General features: G+C 43.2%; 1 protein-coding gene across 2 annotated transcripts in view; it reads right to left on the reverse strand.

The window, feature by feature from the left end:
* Window positions 1-514: 514 nt before the first annotated feature.
* Window positions 515-20,978, reverse strand: part of SH2D4B (SH2 domain containing 4B) — a 110,888-nt gene continuing 90,424 nt past the window's right edge. For both annotated transcript variants that reach the window (XM_025397350.1, XM_025397351.1), the window contains exon 7: window positions 515-3,084. In XM_025397350.1, coding sequence (XP_025253135.1) covers window positions 2,996-3,084 — 89 coding nt within the window. In that variant the 3' untranslated portion in view covers window positions 515-2,995. The remainder of the gene's footprint in view (window positions 3,085-20,978) is intronic.

The following is a 20,978-nucleotide window of genomic DNA, read 5'->3' on the forward strand; positions in this document are numbered from 1 at the left end:
CGCGTACACACGCACACACATGGCTTAAAACAATGTTTGTGTCATTACCATAACAAAATCTTCTGTTATTTTCACAGCCACCCTCTGAAACAGGCAATGTTGACCTAATTTGACAGAAGAAACTGTAGTCCACAAAATACAGAAATTCATCTAGGATCACAATTTAGTCCTGAGAATAATGATCAAAGGGACAAAAGGGGGACAAATGCCCCAGGCTCCCAGGTCTTCAAGCCCGTGTCCCCCTCTCGGGGAACACTCTCCATAACCTCTCAGCTCATGCCCCTTAGATGGTCCCTAAAAATACTTCTGCCATGCAAGGATCTCCCCAAATCTGTACCCCAAGTTACTCTTTCATTCCTTGAAATTTATTTTCCATTAAGTCGCATAGTGTTTTTTTTACAACTTCTCTTTCTAGTTATAGATTGTAAATTTTTCCTTTGCTGAGTCTTGGAGCTGACCAACTGTTTTTTATTATATTTGTAGGGCTCAGGGGGAAAAAAAAGGCAATTCCTTTATTTGAGAATCCTGACATTTATTAGCATAATAAAACTCTCAAGATGAAATTGCAGTTTTCCAGACAGTAATTTCATTTGCAGGACAACTTACAAGGGATTTATTTTAAAGCCAGGTAAAAAGGTAAAACCTAAAATATATGAGACATGCAGAAATTGCAGGCCCCAAATAAAATGAAATAAATGTGTTAGGGATGGAAAACCCAGCTGTTGTCTCTCACATATTAATTAGGGGTGACAGGAACAACAGCCCAGGGATTCAGGGTCTCAACCCATCTTGGTCTGCTTTCAAAGCTGCTGTTAGTTCTTGGAACAAAAGTTTCTTCCGACACCTTGAAAATCATCACATCATATCCCCCGACACATCATGGCTAAGACTAAATTGTTGTTGTTATCATGGTTGTTGTTAGAAATACCTTTTTCATTTGGACAGAGCTTTCATGTTTATCATTTAACTGACCTGCAAAAAAACCTAGTGACGGCCATACAGAAAATTCCCTTTTCAGTCATACTGAGGTTTACTGAAGTTAAATGACTTGGACAAAGTCACATAGTTGGTAAATCATCAGAGAGCCAAAACTAAAACATCATTCCTCTGAGTCCATAGAAATAAGGCAATTTTAATGATAATTTTAATGATAATCAATTAAGGCACGTTAGAGTTCAGAAAGGAGGTTCCTTCCATCATTTCACTGTATGCATGTAGTGAGACAGGCAGACCTGGGAAAGCCACGGAGCTGAGTTGCAAAATTGATATTATTGAACACTTCTCTATGATGGGTTCTTATCCTGGATTCCCCAAAAGGTAGAGCCAGTGGCAAAAGCCTACAAGCTGCTACTTCATTCAGAAGTGCAATCCCAGAGCAACAGGAGAGAGCAGGGCAAGGCAGAGAAGAAGGAACAAACAGGAGCAGGGGGTTGTCATACTGATCCGGCCACCACTTGGTTTCATCGTGACTGGTTGCCCGATCTTGCAGGGCCGTCTTCTAAAAGACCATTCAAACAGTTGCCTCTCAGAATAGTTCCTCCAGGAGGAAGAAGGGAGAAAAAGCGATCTACCAGCCTGTGACTCCCATTCATCCCAGATTCACCACATGGGCATTCACTTCCCATCTCTTCTGTCTTATGCCTCTGCAGCAACGGGAGACGGGACATGTGGCAAGCTACCACTGGCTTATGCTCACATGACACTGATCAACATAGGGAGGCAGAGCAGAACCCATGCAAAACTGGTTACAGTGCTGGTGGCTTGTGGTAGAGAAGTGACCAAGAATCTAAGGAACAGGTGAGGCAAGAGAAGAAGAGGGGCATAGGAGATGTTTGATGCAGCCATCAAGTAAAGTAAATTGTTCCCTAACATCCCTAGAGTCCCTTCATTCTTTCCCTCTCACCAAACACAATGCTGCAAGCATTATAATGCTAGTAAGTTCCAGGGTGAGGATCTGAACCCAAGTTTTCTTGACTGTAAAGACTGTAATCTTCTCTTCATCATATACTACCTCTGTGTATATGGCCGTAACTGTGGAACACAAGTATGCACCAATAGACACCATCACTGAGAGTTATTGAGGAGTTACTGGGTGAGTCTTCTTGTTAATATAAGGAATATACTGAGATTAAGTTGACAAGGGAATTAAAAGGACAATGAGGACAGAGCTAATCATTGGAGTAACCTGCATAAAGAGAGCCACATCCCACAGAGCAGAGCCACATCAGATTTCTCAAAACCATTCTTGCATTTATAACTCACCCCAGGTCTTGAGGACATCTGTAGGATTACATAAAACCATTGCAAAACCAGGGCCAAGATATGATTCAAAGACAGAGGAGAGTGACAAAAGAAGAGGTCAAATAAGGAAGGCAGGACAGTGTCAATCAGCTGCCCTGGAAACTGGGGCTCGCCTTAGATAATTCCAATGATAACATCAATAAGGGTAATAATGGAGATTATGAAAGATGCAGCATTTATGTCCTCCATAGAAATCCTTCATAATCTTCCATTATTGCCATGATTTCATAGAGTGGTAAGTAGGAAATAATTTACGAGAAACCACTGCTAATTTGTGTTGGAAAACTTTTAGAAGATGTGCATTCATTAACAAACATTTACTGAATGTCTACCTTATGTTAAATTTAGGGTTCGGCACTGGAATTATTTTGGATTATTAAAACATGGTCCACGTACTGTAAAAGCTCAGTTTATGGAAGCCATAACAAACAGGCTTTGTCTTCTAAGGTCATATAGCTAAGCTCTTCATGAAAGAGTTGCATGAGCTATTAGCAATTTCTGTCCTGATCACTGGGATGAGACCAGTAGCCCTATGCCATAGATGTCATATCCCTTGAGACATATTAATCTACTTTTTCCTCTGGATAGTGGTGGATCTTCCAGAAGGCCATAGAATTTGAGTTGAGAAGTTCTTAAGCTCAGTTCAAAAACAGGATGCCCAAAGGAATCCAACTGATAAGGAAAAAAATATTATTCAAACAATGGATGGTAGTCTGGTGGGCTGTCCCTCTGTCCGCAGGGTTCCTGAAGTAACTCTCCTCCTGAAACAGTGATAATTTCCTCCTAAAAGAGAAAAAAAGGAAAATCCATTTATCATCAAGACAGGGAAATACACATCTATGAGAGCGAGTGAGAGGTTCAAGACAGAGAAACTAAGAATATACATCTGTCTCCCCTCATTCAGATTGCTAGAAATGACATTAAAAAACTCTGCCTTTAAAAAGAAATGAATTCATAAAAAGTACTGGAAAATAAAAAGGAATGCCATTGACAAAGTGAAACATATTGAAGAATCCTTGAAAAACAAAAGACATGCAGGAGGGGCTTGTCAGAGGAGTCAATGTGGGACACCAGTTACAGCAAGTTGAGGAAGGGTTGAGGGACTCCAGTAGGTGTTTGCCTCAAGCAGGTTGGGGAATGAGGAGATGCACAGAGTTCCTTGGAAGCCCCAAGAGACCCAAAAAGTTCAGACAGTCCCATGCCCAAAAGATGAGCCACTCACAGTCAGCTCCAACTCCTACAGCATGAAGACACTGGATTTGGGAAACAAAACTATATTCACTCATGATGGACAGAAAATTCAAAGTTGGAATATCGCTTCATAGCCTAAAATTTATAGGCATTTAAGCAAAATTATAACCATAAAAGAAAGATGCTGAACTCAACAATAGAAATGATTTCCAGGAAAATATCAAGTCTATAAAGCAAACAGAAGAGGCTTTAAGAGATGTACATTAATCTCTCCTCAGCGGAATAAGAAATAAGTCATCCATGAAACGAGAATGGGCATTATTTAAAAAAAAAAAAAAAGAACCAATTAAAGAACCTGGAAACCAAAAGCATGACCATTTAAATTAAAAGGAAAAAATTTCAGAAGAACTGAATAGCAGAATGCTCATAACTAAAGAGCAATTCAGCAGCTGAAAGAAATGTCACATCAAAAAGAAAGAGACATCCTAATAGAAAAATGGACAAAGGATATGAAAGGACGACTCACAGAAGAAATCCAAGTGGCCATGAAATGTGTGAAAAGATCCTCAGCATCAGTGGTAATCAGACAAATGCAAACTAAACCACAGTAGATTCAGTGTCTGCCCATCTGATGGAGAAAAATGAAATGATTGATAGGCCCCAGTGTTGGCAGCAATGCAGGGAAACAGCCTCACATAGTTTTGGCAGGAGACTGAACTGGCGCCACATTTTTGGAGGGCAATCTGGCAGATCTTTCCTAATTAAAATGTGCATACTCTTCTCTCCAGCAATTCCAGTTCCAGGACCCATCCTAGAGAAATACTGCACATGTATCCATAGTGACACACACAGGGAAGTCTCTGCAGCACTGTTCAAGATCATGAAAAATTGGAAGCCAGATAAGAGTGGCCATCAAAAGGAGAATGGGTAATTAAACTGTAATATGCATCCATACCATGGAATACCACACAGCATTTACAAGGTTTGGTATACGGATTAACACAGGAAGAGCTCATAGAAATATTTGAATGACAATCAGCATGTCCTGAAATTACAAGTGTCAGATATATTGTTTCAGCACTTCACACAGTGATGTTTCATTAAAACCTTACAGTGACCTGAAGAGTTGAGTGCTACTATTAAACTCACTTTACTAAGATGGAAACTAAGGTGCAAAAGCTAAATAGTCGTCCAAAGTCAAACACATAAGTTAGAATTTAAAACTCAGCAGCCTCATTTTACGGACCATGCTTCTTAAAACTGCATTCAATTATTTAGTAAGCATGTTAAAAAATCAAGTCACTCATTTATATGTAAGGAAATATGCAACTCGGGCTGGGTGTGGTGGTGCGTGCCTGTAGTCCCAGCTACTAGGGAAGCTGAGGTGGGAGCATCACTTGAGCCCAGGATCTTGGGGTTACAGTGAGCTATGATCGCACCACTGCACTCCAGCCTAAGCAACAGAGTAAGACCTTGTCTCAAAAAAGACTACACAACTTACATGAAAAATAACAAAACCATATATTTCCTTATGTACATAAGTTTTTATGTTACTGCTCAGGAGATATTTAGATGAGATATATGGCAAACTGATAAAGTGGAGGACAGAGATAGAGATTTGAAATAAATGAGGCTTTCACTTTGTATTGTGCTTGATTTTTCTTAGAATGTAATCATGAATTAATTATATAACTAAAATTTTAATTTGTAGATGTTGGCCACCAGATCTCCACATTGGCATAAATGATATCTCTCCTTAGTGTTAGAAATGAAATTGTGAGTCTCAAAGGTTTTGATTTGGAAGAAAATAAAGATCTTCAGACATCTCTGGTTTAGTCTTTCTCTGGAACCTGTCCTGAGTGAGGGGCATTTATCCTTTGCTTGAAACACTTCCAGCAACAAGGAGCTCATCATTGCTAAAGCAGCTCCTATTATACAGGAAAAGCACACAATGTGGTTTAGTGGAAAAAGTACATTCTTCAGAGGCAAACAGTCTGAGGCTTAACTCCTGGTCCTAACCATGAAAACTTAGCCCTGGTTTCCTAATCTGTGGAATGGGGCTAAGATGCCTCCCTCAGGCATCTGCCACTGCTGAGGCTTGAGTAGGTAAACAAAGCAGATGGGAAAGCTGGAACTGGGCAGAGCCCCCCACAGCTCAGCAAGGCCTGCTGCCTCTGTAGAGTCCACCTCTGCAGGCAGGGCATAGCTGAACAAAAGGCAGCAGAAACTTCTGCAGACTTAAACGTCCCTGTCTGACAGCTCTGAAGAGAGCAGTGGTTCTCCCAGCATGGTGTTTGAGCTCTGAGAATGGACAAACTGCCTCCTCAAGTGGATCCGTGAACCTCGTGTAGCCTAACTGGAAGACACCTCCCAGTGGCAGCCGACTGACACCTCATACAGGCAGGTGCCCCTCTGGGATGAAGCTTCCAGAGGAAGGATCATACAGCAATATTTACTGTTCTGCAATATTTGCTGTTCTGCAATATTTGCTGTTCTGCAGCCTCCGCTGGTGATATTCAGGTAAACAGGGTCCAGAGTGGACCTCCAGCAAACTCCAACAGACGTGCAACTGAGGGACCCGACTGCCAGAAGAAAAACTAACAAACAGAAAGGAATAGCATCAACATCAACAAAAAGGACATCCACACCAAAACCCCATCTGTAGTTCACCAATATCAAAGACTAAAGGTAGACAAAACCACAAAGATGGGGAGAAACCAGAGCAGAAAAGCTGAAAATTCTAAAAACCAGAGCACTTCTTCTCCTCCAAAGGATTGCAGCCCCTTACCAGCAACAGAACAAAGCTGTACAGAGAATGATTTTGATGATCTGACAGAGACAGGCTTCAGAAGGTTGGTAATAACAAACTTCTCCAAGCTAAAGGAGGATGTTTGAACCCATCACAAGGAAGCAAAAAACCTTGAAAAAAGATTAGATGAATGGCTAAGTAGAATAAATAGTGTAGAGAAAACCTTAAATGACCTGAAGGAGCTGAAACTCATGGCAGGAGAACTATGTGACACATGCACAAGCTTTCAATAGCCAATTTGATCAAGTGGAAGAAACCGTATCAGTGATTGAGGATCAAATTAATGAAATAGAGTGAGAAGAGAAGTTTAGAGAAAAAAAGAGTAAAAAGAAACAGAGCCTCCAAGAAATATGGGACTATGTGAGAAGACCAAATCTACGTTTGATTGGTGTACCTGAAAGTGACGGGGAGAATGGAACCAAGTTGGAAAACACTCTTCAGGATATTACCCAGAAGAACTTCCCCAACCTAGCAAGGCAGGCCAACATTCAAATTCAGGAAATACAGAGAATGCCACAAAGACACTCCTCATGAAGAGCAACCCCAAGACACATAATTGTCAGATTCACCAAAGTTGAAATAAAGGATAAAATGTTAAGGGCAGCCAGAGAGAAAGGTCCGGTTACCCACAAAGGGAAGCCCATCAGACTAACAGCAGATCTCTCAGCAGAAACTCTACAAGCCAGAAGAGAGTGGGGGCCAATATTCAACATTCCTAAAGAAAAGAATTTTCAAACCAGAACCTCATATCCAGCCAAACTAAGCTTCATAAGTGAAGGAGAAATAAACTCCTTTATAGACAAGCAAATGCTGAGAGATTTTGTCACCACCAGGCCTGCCCTACAAGAGCTCCTGAAGGAAGCACTAAACATGGAAAGGAACAACCGGTACCAGTCATGGCAAAAACATGCCAAATTGTAAAGACCATCGATGCTAGGAAGAAACTGCATCAACTAACAAGCAAAATAACCAGCAAACATCATAATGACAGGATCAAATTCAAACATAACAGTATTAATCTTAAATGTAAATGGGCTAAATGCCCCAATTAAAAGACACAGACCAGCAAATTGGATAAAGAGTCAAGACTCATCCGTGTGCTGTATTCAGGAGACCCATCTCACATGCAGAGACATACATAGGCTCCAAATAAAGGGATGGAGGAAGATCTACCAAGCAAATAGAAAGCAAAACAAAGCAGGGGTTGCAATCCTAGTCTCTGATAAGACAGACTTTAAACCAACAAAGATCAAAAGAGACAAAGAAGGCCATTACATAATGGTAAAGGGATCAATTCCACAAAAAGAGCTAACTATCCTAAATATATATGCACCCAATATGGGAGCATGCAGATTCATAAGGCAAGTCCTTAGAGATCTACAAAGAACTTAGGCTCCTACACAATAATAATGGGAGACTTTAACACCCCACTGTCAACATTAGATAGATCAATGAGACAGAAGGTTAACAAGGATATCCAGGACTTGAACTCAGCTCTGCACCAAGCAGACCTAACAGACATCTACAGAACTCTCCACCCCCAAATCAACAGAATATACATTCTTCTCAGCAGCACATCGCACTTATTCCAAAGTTGATCACATAGTTGCAAGTAAAGCACTCATCAGCAAACATAAAAGAACAGAAATCACAACAAACTGTCTCTCAGACCACAGTGCAATCAAATTAGAACTCAAGACTAAGAAACTCACTCAAAACTGCACAACTACATGGAAACTGAACAACCTGCTCCTGAATGACTACTGGGTAAATAATGAAATGAAGGAAGAAATAAAGATGTTCTCTGAAACCAATGAGAACAAAGACACAACATACTAGAATCTCTGGGACACACTTAAAGCTGTGTGTAGAGGGAAATTTATAGCACTAAATGCCCACAAGAGAAAGCAGAAAGGATCTAAAACCAACACCCTAACATCACAACTAAAAGAACGAGAGAAGCAAGAGCAAACAAATTCTAAAGCTGGCAGAAGGCAAGAAATAACTAAGATCAGAGCAGAACTGAAGGAGATAGAGACACAAAAAACCCTTCAAAAAATCAATGAATCCAGGAGCTGGTTTTTTGAAAAGATCAATAAAATTGATAGACCGCTAGCAGGACTAATGAAGAAAAGAGAGAAGAATCAAATAGATGCAATAAAAAATGATAAAGAGGGTATCACCACCGATCCCACAGAAACACAAATGACCATCAGAGAATACTATAAACACCTCTACGCAAATGAACTAGAAAATCTAGAAGAAATGGATAAACTCCTGGACACTTACACTCTCCCAAGACTAAACCAGGAAGAGGCTGAATCTCTGAATAGACTAGTAACAGGTTCTGAAGTTGAGGCAATAATTAATAGCAAACCAAAAAAAGTCCAGAACCAGACAGATTAACAGCCGAATTGTACCAGAGGTACAAAGAGGAGGAGGTGGTACCATTCCTTCTGAAACTATTCCAATCAACAGAAAAAGAAGGAATCCTCCCTAACTCATTTTATGAGGCCAATGTCATCCTGATACCAAAGCCTGGCACAGACACAACAAAAAAAGAGAATTTTAGACCAATATTCCTGATGAACATCGATGCAAAAATCCTCAATAAAATACTGGCAAACCGAATCCAGCAGCACATCAAAAAGCTTATTCACCACGATCAAGTCGGCTTCATCCCTGGGATGCAAGGCTTGTTCAACATATGCAAATCAATAAATGTAATCCATCACAAAAACAGAATCAATGACAAAAACCACATGATTATCTCAATAGATGCAGAAAAGGCCTTCGACAAAATTCAGCAGCCCTTCATGCTCAAAACTTTCAATAAACTAGGTACTGATAGAACATATCTCAAAATAATAAGAGCTATTTATGACAAATCCACAGCCAGTATCATACTGAATGGGCAAAAACTGGAAGCATTCCCTTTGAAAACTGGCACAAGACAGGGATGCCCTCTCTCACCACTCCTATTCAACATAGTGTTGGAAGTTCTGGCCAGGGCAATCAGGCAAGACAAAGAAATAAAGGGTATTCAATTAGGAAAAGAGGAAGTCAAATTGTCCCTGTTTGCAGATGACATGATTGTATATTTAGAAAAAAAAAAACCCATCGTCTCAGCTCAAAAGCTCCTTAAGTTGATAAGCAACTTCAGCAAAGTCTCAGGATACAAAATCAATGTGCAAAAATCACAAGCATTCCTACACACCAACAACAGACAAAACAGAGAGCCAAATCATGAGTGAACTCTCATTCACAATTGCTTCAAATAGAATAAAATACCTAGGAATCCAACTTACAAGGGATGTGAAGGACCTCTTCAAGGAGACTACAAACCACTGCTCAACGAAATAAAAGAGGACACATATGGAAGAACATTCCATGCTTATGGATAGGAAGAATCAATATCATGAAAATGGCCAGACTGCCCAAGGTAATTTATAGATTCAATGCCATCCCCATGAAGCTACCAATGACTTTCTTCACAGAATTGGAAAAAACTACTTTAAAGTTCATATGGAACCAAAAAAGAGCCTGCATTGCCAAGACAATCCTAAGCAAAAGAACGAAGCTGGAGGCATCATGCTACCTGACTTCAAACTATACTACAAGGCTACAGTAACCAAAACAGCATGGTACTGGTACCAAAACAGAGATATAGACCAACGGAACAGAACAGAGGCCTCAGAAATAACACAACATATCTACAACCATCTTATCTTTGACAAACCTGACAAAAACAAGAAATGGGGAAAGGATTCCCTATTTAATAAATGGTGCTGGGAAAACTGGCTAGCCATACATAGACAGCTGAAACTTGATCCCTTCCTTACACCTTACATAAAAATTAATTCAAGATGGATTAAAGACTTAAATGTTACACCTAAAACCATAAAAACCCTAGAAGAAAACCTAGGCAATATCATTCAGGACATAGGCATGGGCAAGGACTTCATGACTAAAACACCAAAAGCAATGGCAACAAAAGCCGAAATAGACAAATGGGATCTAATTAAGCTAAAGAGCTTCTGCATAGCAAAAAAAAAAAAACTACCATCAGAGTTAACAGACAACCTACAGAATGGGAGAAAAATTTTGCAATCTACCCATCTGACAAATGGCTAATATCCAGAATCCACAAAGAACTTAAACAAATTTACAAGAAAAAAACAACCCCATCAAAAAGTGGGCAAAGGATATGAACAGACACTTCTCAAAAGAAGACATTTATGCAGCCACAGACACATGAAAAAAATGCTCATCATCACTGGTCATCAGAGAAATGCAAATCAAAACCACGATGAGATATCATCTCACACCAGTTAGAATGGTGATCATTAAAAAGTCAGGAAACAACAGATGCTGGAGGGGATGTGGAGAAATAGGAACGCTTCTACACTGTTGGTGGTAGTGTAAACTAGTTCAACCATTGTGGAAGACAGTGTGGCAGTTCCTCAGGGATCTAGAACTAGAAATACCATTTGACCCAGCAATCCTATTACTGGGTATATACCCAAAGGACTATAAATCATGCTACTATAAAGACACATGCACATGTATGTGTACTGCAGCACTATTCAACAATAGCAAAGACTTGGAACCAACCCAAATGTCCATCAATGATAGACTATATTAAGAAAATGTGGCACATATACACCATGGAATACTACGCAACCATAAAAAAGGATGAGTTCATTTACTTTGCAGGGATATGGATGAAGCTGGAAATCATCATTTTCAGCAAACTATCACAAGGACAGAAAACCAAACACCGCATGTTCTCACTCATAGGTGGGAATTGAACAATGAGAATACTTGGACACAGGGCGGGGAACATCACACACCGGGCCCTGTTGTGGGGTGGGGGGCAGGGGTAGGGATAGCATTAGGAGAAATACCTAATGTAAATGACGAGTTAATGGGTGCAGCAAACCTACATGGCACATGTATACCTATGTAACAAGCCTGCATGTTCTGCACATGTATCCTAAAACTTAAAGTACAAGAAATAAAATAAATAAATGAAAAGATGCCTCCCTCACAGATCTATTGGTAAGATTAAGTAAGAGCATGGATGTAGAGCAACAGGGTCAGTACTTGACACAGAGAACGTGCCAACGTCCTCACATCCCCTCCCTTTCTCTTTCCTCTGTTTGTTAGAAGGCTCTTCCCAACACGTAGAAATCGACCTTGATCCTGGTTAGTCCAGTTTCCAGGCAGTACTCCACATCCAGTGCCTGAGTATCTGTGAATGGGTGATTCTCCATGGGTATTATTCATAAGGTCCAGGGCTGTCCCTGAAGTTCTAGGGACCTCCATGAAGAGATGAAGAGAAAGCAATACAAACCTAAGAGTCCCTATTATAGCAAAACCCCAGTGAGACCGTCAAGTCATTCTGTGAAACTATCTATACCCGCAAAACTTGGTTAGATGTCGGACGCCTGAGCTACCACCACTCTGCCCCTCGGAATCCTTCGTCCTGCCGTTCCAGGTCACTGAGTTCCACCTCCGGCTTTCTCCCAGTTACTAATGATGCCAACCGCCACACGAACATAAACGTTGCTTCTTACTACATACACTGCTTGGAAGACAACATCTTTCCCAATATAGGGTCCATGGCGGGAGGTCAAATAACAAAAAGAATGCCGAGAAACAACACTTTCCATGAGGACTTCACAGTCACAAAGTGCTGCTACGTACTTGACTTCATTTAATGCTCACAGGGTCCGAGCTAAAGTATTATTTACATCCATTTGACTGGCTAGGACACTGATGCTTGGTGAGCCTAAGGTGCTGGCTAAAGGTCACACATGTACTAAGTAAGTGGTTAAGCTGGAGTTCAAATAAGAGACATGGTAACTCCACCACTACAAAAGCTTCTCTAATCACAGGGTTGCCTACTGCACTTCTGCTAACTCTCAGAAGCTGCTAAAGGCCTGGCTTGGAGGTCTTCATGAGAGACGTTCTAGGAATGAGTTGGAGATGAGACCCAGGCTTGGAGAAAGGGATGATCATCCAGTCCTTGTGTTAACAGGAGGGAGCACTCAGGTACCCAAGGTGAGAAGAGGCCTGAGGACCAGGGTAAGAGGTGCCCGCAGGCCCCAGAGAGTGAAACAGAGAGCAGAACAGTGGGCCCTAGGGCCTGGTGGGAACAACCTCTGGTCTCTTCTGCATCTCTACATCTCTGAGACCCTCCAGCCCCACAGCCCAGAGCCAGCAAGCAGCCTTGCTTCTCTTGCTCTAGCTCTCTCTTCAGCTCGAGTTTCCACCAGTTTCGCCCCACCACCCGCCCCGATTGGTATCCCTATGAGGGATACCTTATGGAAATCAATGAGATCCGTGAGCGTTGCATGGCGATTGGGGTCCACTCCCAGGAAGCTGTAAAAATCCCCAGAGGCATCCACAAGAAAGTGCTTGAACCCTTTCTGCAGGCGGTAGGAGAGGGTGTAACCCCAGATTTTCTCACTGACCCGGACCAGGAATGCTCCCTCAGTCATGTTCTCCAGGAGATCTTCTGCATCTTCTCGGCTAATAATTCCTGATTTAAAATAGGAAGAAAAAAAAACACAGCAGGTTCTGCAACTGCCTCCCCATGATCCTCCACTCTTCCCTGCCCCGCACCCTGTGGCTCAGTGCACATGCCATCCACACAGTCCAGGATGCCAGGAAGAAAAGAGCCCCAAGGGCTGGCCAAGCACATGCCTCCTTCCATAGAGAGGGCATCTTGGCCCAGCGCCACCCACCGTGAGCCTGGGGGCAGAGTTTCTATTAGGACCTGAGTTGAGCACGCTTTCCTCCACATTGAGCCATGCTGATTTGGATTAATTGAGTAAGCAACGAATTAGTAGTGAGCTGTGATTATAGCATTATTGATTATAAATATAAGTCAACAGGCTTGTGAAAAGCCTTAAGAGGCCTGCTTTAAAGACTAGTCCAGAATGGCTGCTGATGACTAACTCACTTATTTCTCTAGTACCATAAATGAGCACCTAAAAACAGGGTTTTCCCTTAAAAAGTAAAAAGATTTCTTCCAAATACCTGTGAACACCAGGCAAAAAGTTTCTTAATAGGGGTATAGAATCAAGCTTCACTTCAGCTCAACGATCAAAACTTTCTAAGGACTTGCTGTCCTACACAATGTGGTTTCATCACAGTTTGGAAGTCTGGTTGGCCTTGGAGTCGTTGATATGCTGGTAGCAATCCCCTGAAATGCTCTCAGGGAGCTGCTGTCATCTGGGTGATGGAAGAGCGGTGATGTAGAGCAAGTTCCAGAGGCAGGTAGGTGGGAAGAGGAGGGAAAGCCAGAAGACCTGGGTTACCCACACCCCCTACCTCTGCCGACCTGGCTATGGAATTTTCAGCCAAGCCCTCAACATCCCCAATGTCCTTTGACATTTACATGATCATAACCCAAATACTTAAAAGGTATGTTATGACTTTCAAGTTGAATAAAGGACTCAAACTCATTTCATACACGGAGAATAGCTGTGGAGATGATGGATCCTCTTATCATCGGTTATTCCAAAGGAGAGGTGAATTGTAACACATTGTCCCTTTGCTCACCCATGGACTTACCCTTTCCACACTGTCAGTGATAGGCATGGGGATAGAGTGGCCGAGCTGCCTATCTCCACGACCCTGAGAGGCTCTGCACACCTGTGACTTCTCCCCAGTACCCAATGCCACTCCCGAGCCAGTCACAGTCAGGCTCCCCTCCCATCAATCTCCGGCCTCACAGGGCACACTCGAGACTTCCCTTGGGCCCAAGGCAGAGGACACAGAGGCAACCACACTGCCAAATGATCTACCCTTTAAAGATAGATAGCGCAATCAGGGGCCACCTATTTCCTTCTTGCCCAGGACTTACAGCGAGAGGCATCCAAGCCAGTCACCCCTCCCCAGCCAAGCTCTAGAAGCAGAAAAGGAAGAAGAGTAAGAGAAGGAAGGAGGTGAGGAGCCCTTTCGCCACAGGGTGCCTGAAAAATAAACACTGTCCCATGCAAGAGGGAGGATGCGCCACAGTGCTGCTCCCCAGAAGGTCTTGGGGGCTTCATGCAGAAAAGCTGGACAGCCAAAAGAAGACCGAAAGGGAAAGTCCAGGATCCCTCAAAACTTGGCCCTGTCCTTCACCTACCTCCCTGACCTAACACCAGAACACCTGGGCCCTAAAAGAGGCTGCAGTAGGGAGATAAGTAAGGGGAGCCAGAGGCAGGGCCAGGGCCTGGGAGGAAGAAGGACCAGAAGACATAACCCTCATCCCCACTCCAAGCACCTCAAGCTGAGGCACAGGCGGGGCTAGGGTTGGAGAGGAAGGGAGTGTTACTAGGGTGGGAAACTACAGTCAAATTAAATATGATTCAACTTTTTTTTCTTTTAAACAAGTGTCTTTATTGTAATGTTTATTACTTTTTCACTGATAAAAATTGTATATATTTATGGTATACATGACATTTTGATATATGTATGCACTGTGGGATGGCTAAATCAATCTACTTAAGATTAACATATGCATTATCTCACATACTTACTTTTTGTGGCGAAGACACTTAAAAATCTACCCTCTTGGCTGGGAATAATAACTCATGCCTATAATCTCAGCACTTTGGGAGACCGAGGTGGAAGGATCAATTGAGCCCAGTGTTCAAGACCAGCCTGGGCAACATAGTCATAGTTGTTGTCTCCACACTTTTTGTGGAGACAACCATCTCCACAGAAAATTTAAAAATAATTTGGGCATGATAATGCACATCTACTTGGGAAGCTGAGGCAAAAGGACCATTTGCACTCAGGAGTTCAAGGCTGCAGTGATCTGTGATCATACCACTGCACTCTAGCCTGGGTGACAGAGCAAGACTCTGCCTCAAACAAACAAACAAAAACTCTCTTGGCAATTTTCAAGTATACAATATATCATTAATTGTAGTCACCATGCTGTACAATAGATCTCTTGAACTTATTCCTTCTGTCTAAATGAAATTTTATGTCCTTTGACCAACATCTCCCCAGTGCCTGCCTCTCCCAGCCCCTGGTAACCACCATTCCACTTTCTGCTTCTGGAAGTTCAATGTTTTCAAATTCCACATATAAGTGAGATCATGAGGCAGTTGTCTTTCTGTGCCTGACTTACTTCACTTAGCATAATGTCCTCTAGGTTCACCCACATTGTCACAAATGACAGGATTTCATTCTTTTTAAAGGCCAAATACTATTCCATTGCGCACATATACCACATCTCTTTATCCATTCAACTGTTAATAGACACTTAGGTTGGGCCTGGTGTGGTGGTTCAAGCCTATAATACCAGCACTTTAGGAGGCCAAGGTGGGAGGATCGCTTGAGCCCAGGAATTCAAAACCAGCCTGCGCAACATAGCAAGGCCCTGAATCTATAAAAATTAGCTGGGCATGGTGGCACATGCCTGTGGTCCCAGCTACTCAGGAGGCTGGGGTGAGAGAATCACATGAGCCTGGGAATTCAAGGCTGCAGTGAGCTACGATCATGCCACTACACTCTAGCCTGGACAACAGAGTAAGGCCCTATTTCAAAAATAAATAAATAAATAAACAAATACTTCCCTTGATTCTCTATCTTGGCTATTGTGAATAACGCTACAATCAACATGGCAGTATAGATATGTCTTCGACATACTGATTTCATATCCTTTGGATAAATATCCAGTAATGGGGTTGCTGAGATGATAGGGTACTTCTACTTTAATTTTTAAGTATTTTCATACCTTAAGAGAATGTGCAAAGGGTCTCTTTCCTCCAACACTTGCCAACACATGTTATTTTGGGGACTTGACTTTTTAACATACCAAAATGACCAGTAATACCAAAGTGACGATGTCATGTGTCTCACCCACCTAAAACCCTTGAGCAGCTTCCCCCGACTTCCAGCAGAGCCCAAGCTCAGGCACAGCAGACAGCAGGCTCTATGCCCCGCCTCAACCTACCCCTCTGGGCTCATTGCACTGTTAGGTACTGGCTGCTTCCCACAAGCCGACCTTGGACTGAGGCCACATCCTAGCCCCCTTCACTCCAGCTGACCCTGATTCCTCATCGAAAGCCCCATCCTCTTCTCTCCCCAGAATCATGGGCCATGGGCAGCCTACACTCTACCTTTGTGCAAGTTAGGAAAAGATGACCTTCTGAGTAATTGAATTAGAAAAACATGCCTCTCTGGGCCAAACCCACAAAGCCTACAGCTTGACTGAGAAAGATGGTGCCTGCACATCAATCCTCTGTTCTCCCCAACTATCCCCACCCCTTAGGTCCCCCTGTTCAGTGTGCAACCTGCTCAGCTGACCAGGAAATCCTTTATCTCCGAGGAGATTCTCTTGGATATCCCATATTTGGGTTTTTGTAACATCCTGCCAAAACCTTACAGTAGATTGGTAAATAGGCTGTAAGCAGCTCAAGACTGGGGCCTGTGGCTGCCATGGGAGCAAGCTGCCCAGGCCTCCCTCCAAGACAGAGACCTGTTGCTGGGAGCAGCATCGTGCCCTTCAGGATCCTCCATGGGGTCATGCTCTCCCCAGGGTGCTTCCAGCCAAGGGCAGGGCACAGGGGTGCTAGAGCCACCATTCCTACCCAAGGCAGGACTCCTCGAGCAGGCAGTCTTTGCTCTGGGGCTCTCAAACAGCCTGGCCAAGATTTTTCTCTGGGCTGCACTCCAGGAGCAGGCTCCCTTACCAGTCATCCTTCTTCCCTCTCTCCCTCCACAGGTGTCAGATGTGTACCATGTTCTGAAGACTCTCCCTACCTTCTCCCACACCCTCCCCCTCTGTCTTTCACAGGCATTTCCTCCAATCAATCTCTTCCTCTTCGGCTTCACGGAAGACCTGACGGACACAGACACCTCATCTTTACATCCTCCATGCCTGGGACATTGGCAGGGATTCTGGAACAGTGATCAAGAGCACGGACACAAATCATAGCCCAGGGACTTACTCCATGGGTGGTCTTAAGAGCAGGTGACTTCAACCTCTCTGAAACCAAGTTTGATGTCCCATCTATTAAGTGGTAGTGATATAACAGCTACATCTTAAGGCTGTTTGAGAATTAATAAGTTAATACATGAATATGTTTAGTACAGTGCTTAAAAATCACAATAAATATCTAATACAATATAACTAGCTGCACTGGATGCACTAACTATTCTACACGTGTTAGTGTTGCAGACTGCCTGGTGCTGGTAGCTGCAATGGTCATAGGACTGTCAGGCTGTGTCCCCGCCACCCCACAACCCCTGACACACACACAGTCAATTCTCTCAAACATGGGCTGCTGAAGGTGACTTCCTCCTAGGGGGCCCCAGCCTGTGCCATAAACTTAGCTGGGCCATTTCTGGGAGACCGTCCAGGTCTCTGTGAATTCTGCCTCCTCTTTGATATTGCTGATATAGTTTGAATGTGTGTCCTCTCTCAATCTCATGTTGAATTGTAATCTGCAGTGTCAGAGGTGGGGCTAGTGGGAGGTGATTTCTCATGAATGGTTTAGCACCATCCCCTTGATGCTATCCTCAGGATAGTGAGTGAGTTCTTGTGAGATCTGGTTGTTTAAAAGTCTGTAGGATCTTCCCCCTCATTCTCTCTCTCTTGCTCCCCCTCTCGCCATGTGATATGCCGGCTTCCCCTTTGCCTTCCACCATGGATTTGAAGCTTCCTGAGGCCTCACTGGAAGCCAAGCAGATGCTAGGGTCATACTTCCTGTACAGCCTATAGAACTGGGAGCCTATTAAAACCCTTTTCTATATATTAATAAATTACCCAGTCTTGAGTATTTCTTTTTTTTTTTTTTTTTTTTTTTGAGACAGAGTCTTGCTCTGTCACCCAGGCTGGGGTGTAGTGGCACGATCTCGACTCACTGCAACCTCCACCTCCCAGGTTCAAGCAATGCTCCTGCCTTAGGCTCCTGAGTAGCTGGGATTACAGGCGTGCACCACCATGCCTGGCTAATTTTTGTATTTTTTGTAGAGACAGAGTTTCACCATGTTGGTCAAGCTGGTCTCAAACTCCTGACCTCATGATCCACCCGCCTCAGTCTCCCAAAGTGCTGGGATTACAGGCATGAGCCACTGTGCCCGGCAGGGTATTTATTTATAGCAATGCAAGAATGGCCTAACACATTTGCCTGGAAATCAAAATTGCAATTTGGCACAAAGCCAAAGGTAATATAACCTCATAGTTCAGGATAGCAAACAGCATTCTGTAGAAAACCCAACCCCTCTAGAGAATTAGTGTAGGATGCTTGCAAGGAGAAACTATATTTTCCTTCCCCATTTACTTTGCCCTCTGTATGAGTCCGTTTTCACACCCCCAATAAAGACATATCTGAGACTAGTCAAATTAAAAAAGCTTATCGAACTTACAGTTCCACATGGCTGGGGAGGCCTCACAATCATGGCAGAAGGCAAGGAGGAACTCACATCTTATGTGGATGGCAGCAGGCAAAGAGAGGAGCTTCTGTAGGGAACCTCCCCCTTATAATACCGTCAGATCTCATAAGACTTATTTGCTATCACGAGAATAGCACAGGAAAGACCTGCTTCCATTATTCAGTTACCTCCCACTGGGTCCCTCCTGAACACGTGGGAATTCAAGATGAAATCTGGGTGGGGACACAGCCAAACCATATCACCCTCTCATCTCTCTCTCCCCCGGATTGCCTCTCAGCCAACTGCAGAGTGTCTGGGAAATAAGCATGAATCATCACCCACCTCTGCTTCTTCTGAGCACTCTACAACCTCCTGGCTGAGGAAACAGGGGAGGGCCCCACCTCACCCCTTCCAGCTAGGGAGCTAGCATACTGTCAGAGTCCTTGAAACTTTCTCACTACTAACGAGTGGGCCTGGCTAAGGGATGCAGCCTAACCAGCCAACACTCCAGGGTGACAATTTTAGAATGAATATTGGAGAATGCAACTGAAGATGGATTCTGAGCCAGTTCTCATTCCCAGACAATGGTAAACATTGTTTCTCCTATAGTTTCTAGGAACATTTTCTCTCCCCACTTCCTTCCTTTTCTTCCTTTTCTCCTTCCTCCCTTTAATAAATATGTATGAAGTACCATCTAGAAGCCGGGCCCCAAGCTGGGCACCTGGGAGTCAGCAGTGAATGAGAAACAGTTCTTGCCTTCCAGAAGCTCTGACTCTGGACAGAAATGAAGACTGATGGGAATTTTTTAATATAAAAATAAAAGGGTTAACTGTGAGCTATGGTGATAAAGGCCACATAAGTTATTGAATCAGGCACTGTGGCTACACCTAGGGGAGGTGCCCCACCCAGTTCTGGAGCCCAGGGGCAGAAGTGATGGTTAGACTGAGTCCAGAAAGGGACAAGAGTGGGCAAGGCAAGGAGGGAAGATTGTAAAAGTCATTAGCACATGGCTCTTTGTGGCTGGAGGGGGGGGTTAGGTGGGAGCTGGGCAGCGGCCAGAGGTGTAGGATAGGCAGCAGTCAAGCTCCAAAGGGCTCTCCACACCACTGAAAGGATTAATTCTGAAGGCAGTGGACAGCCACTGATGTTTCCTATACAGAAGAAAGATACAAGAATGTTCAAGTATAGAATATGGATTTAAGGATTATGGTTCAGAGCCAAGGATTTCAGCTCATTGAGGGCTTCCTCACTTAAGAATTGCTTCATGGCTACATTTCACAGTGTACCATCGATATCTGGCTCTCTGACCCCTACCCTCCCAGAAATGGCTTCCATTTTGAGGCACAGAGGTAAAGGGACACACTGAAGCTCCTGTGAGACGCTTATGTCACAGCCAGCACTGGACACCATCTGGGGCCTCTGTGACCCTTCTCCTTTGGTCTTCCTACCAACCCTCATCACCAGTTCACAACTGAGGACACTGAATGTCAGGAAAAGAAGGGATTCACCCAAAATCACAGAGCTTAATAGTCACAGAGAATCTATTAAGTGCTGGAGGCAGATTTGAACACAGGTCCTCGGACTCCAAGTCCAGTGCTCTCTCTGTTCTGTACCATGTTGTCTCATGCAAAGGATGGTAAATGCTGTGAAATAAACAAGACGGAAGAGGTTGAGAAATCAGGGAAGGCTCTGTGGAGGCACTGAACGGGAATGTGAGGTGGGCCGTGAAGGTCGGATAGATTCTGTGTAAGCAGTGAGGAGTAGTAATGAGGTGTGAGGGAGAAGAAGGGACAAGATGAGTGAAAAATCAGAGTGAGGACCAGGAACGACACATCCATGGGGCATTTATATAAATCTAACATGAGAAAAGCTTAATTTAAATCTCAGGAGGTTAAGACACATGGCAGATGGAATGGAAAGTCTAACATATATAGAATCCGAGCCTCACAGGAGAGGAGAGGAGGCAACATTTTAAGAGTGAATAGTTAACAATTTTCACAGACACATACTATAAAACTAGGCAAAGATATTCAATTCTTCTTTTGTCAACCAGAGAGAAAATGCAAATCACTACAAAGAATAAATAATTAGCCTTACAGCAGACTTCTCAGTTGCAACCATAAAAGCCAGAGAACAATGGAATAAAAGTTTCAGTATGCTGAGAGAAAAATAACTGTGTTTAATGAAACTACCTTTCAAAGAAAAGGCAAAAATAAAAAAAAACTTCAGAAAATAATTTGAGCTGGTTGATTTCTAAAGGAAATTCTAAAGGATGCACTTCAGGAAGAAA

Source organism: Theropithecus gelada, chromosome 9 (genome assembly GCF_003255815.1).
Source record: "Theropithecus gelada isolate Dixy chromosome 9, Tgel_1.0, whole genome shotgun sequence".
Classification (NCBI taxonomy): domain Eukaryota; kingdom Metazoa; phylum Chordata; class Mammalia; order Primates; family Cercopithecidae; genus Theropithecus; species Theropithecus gelada.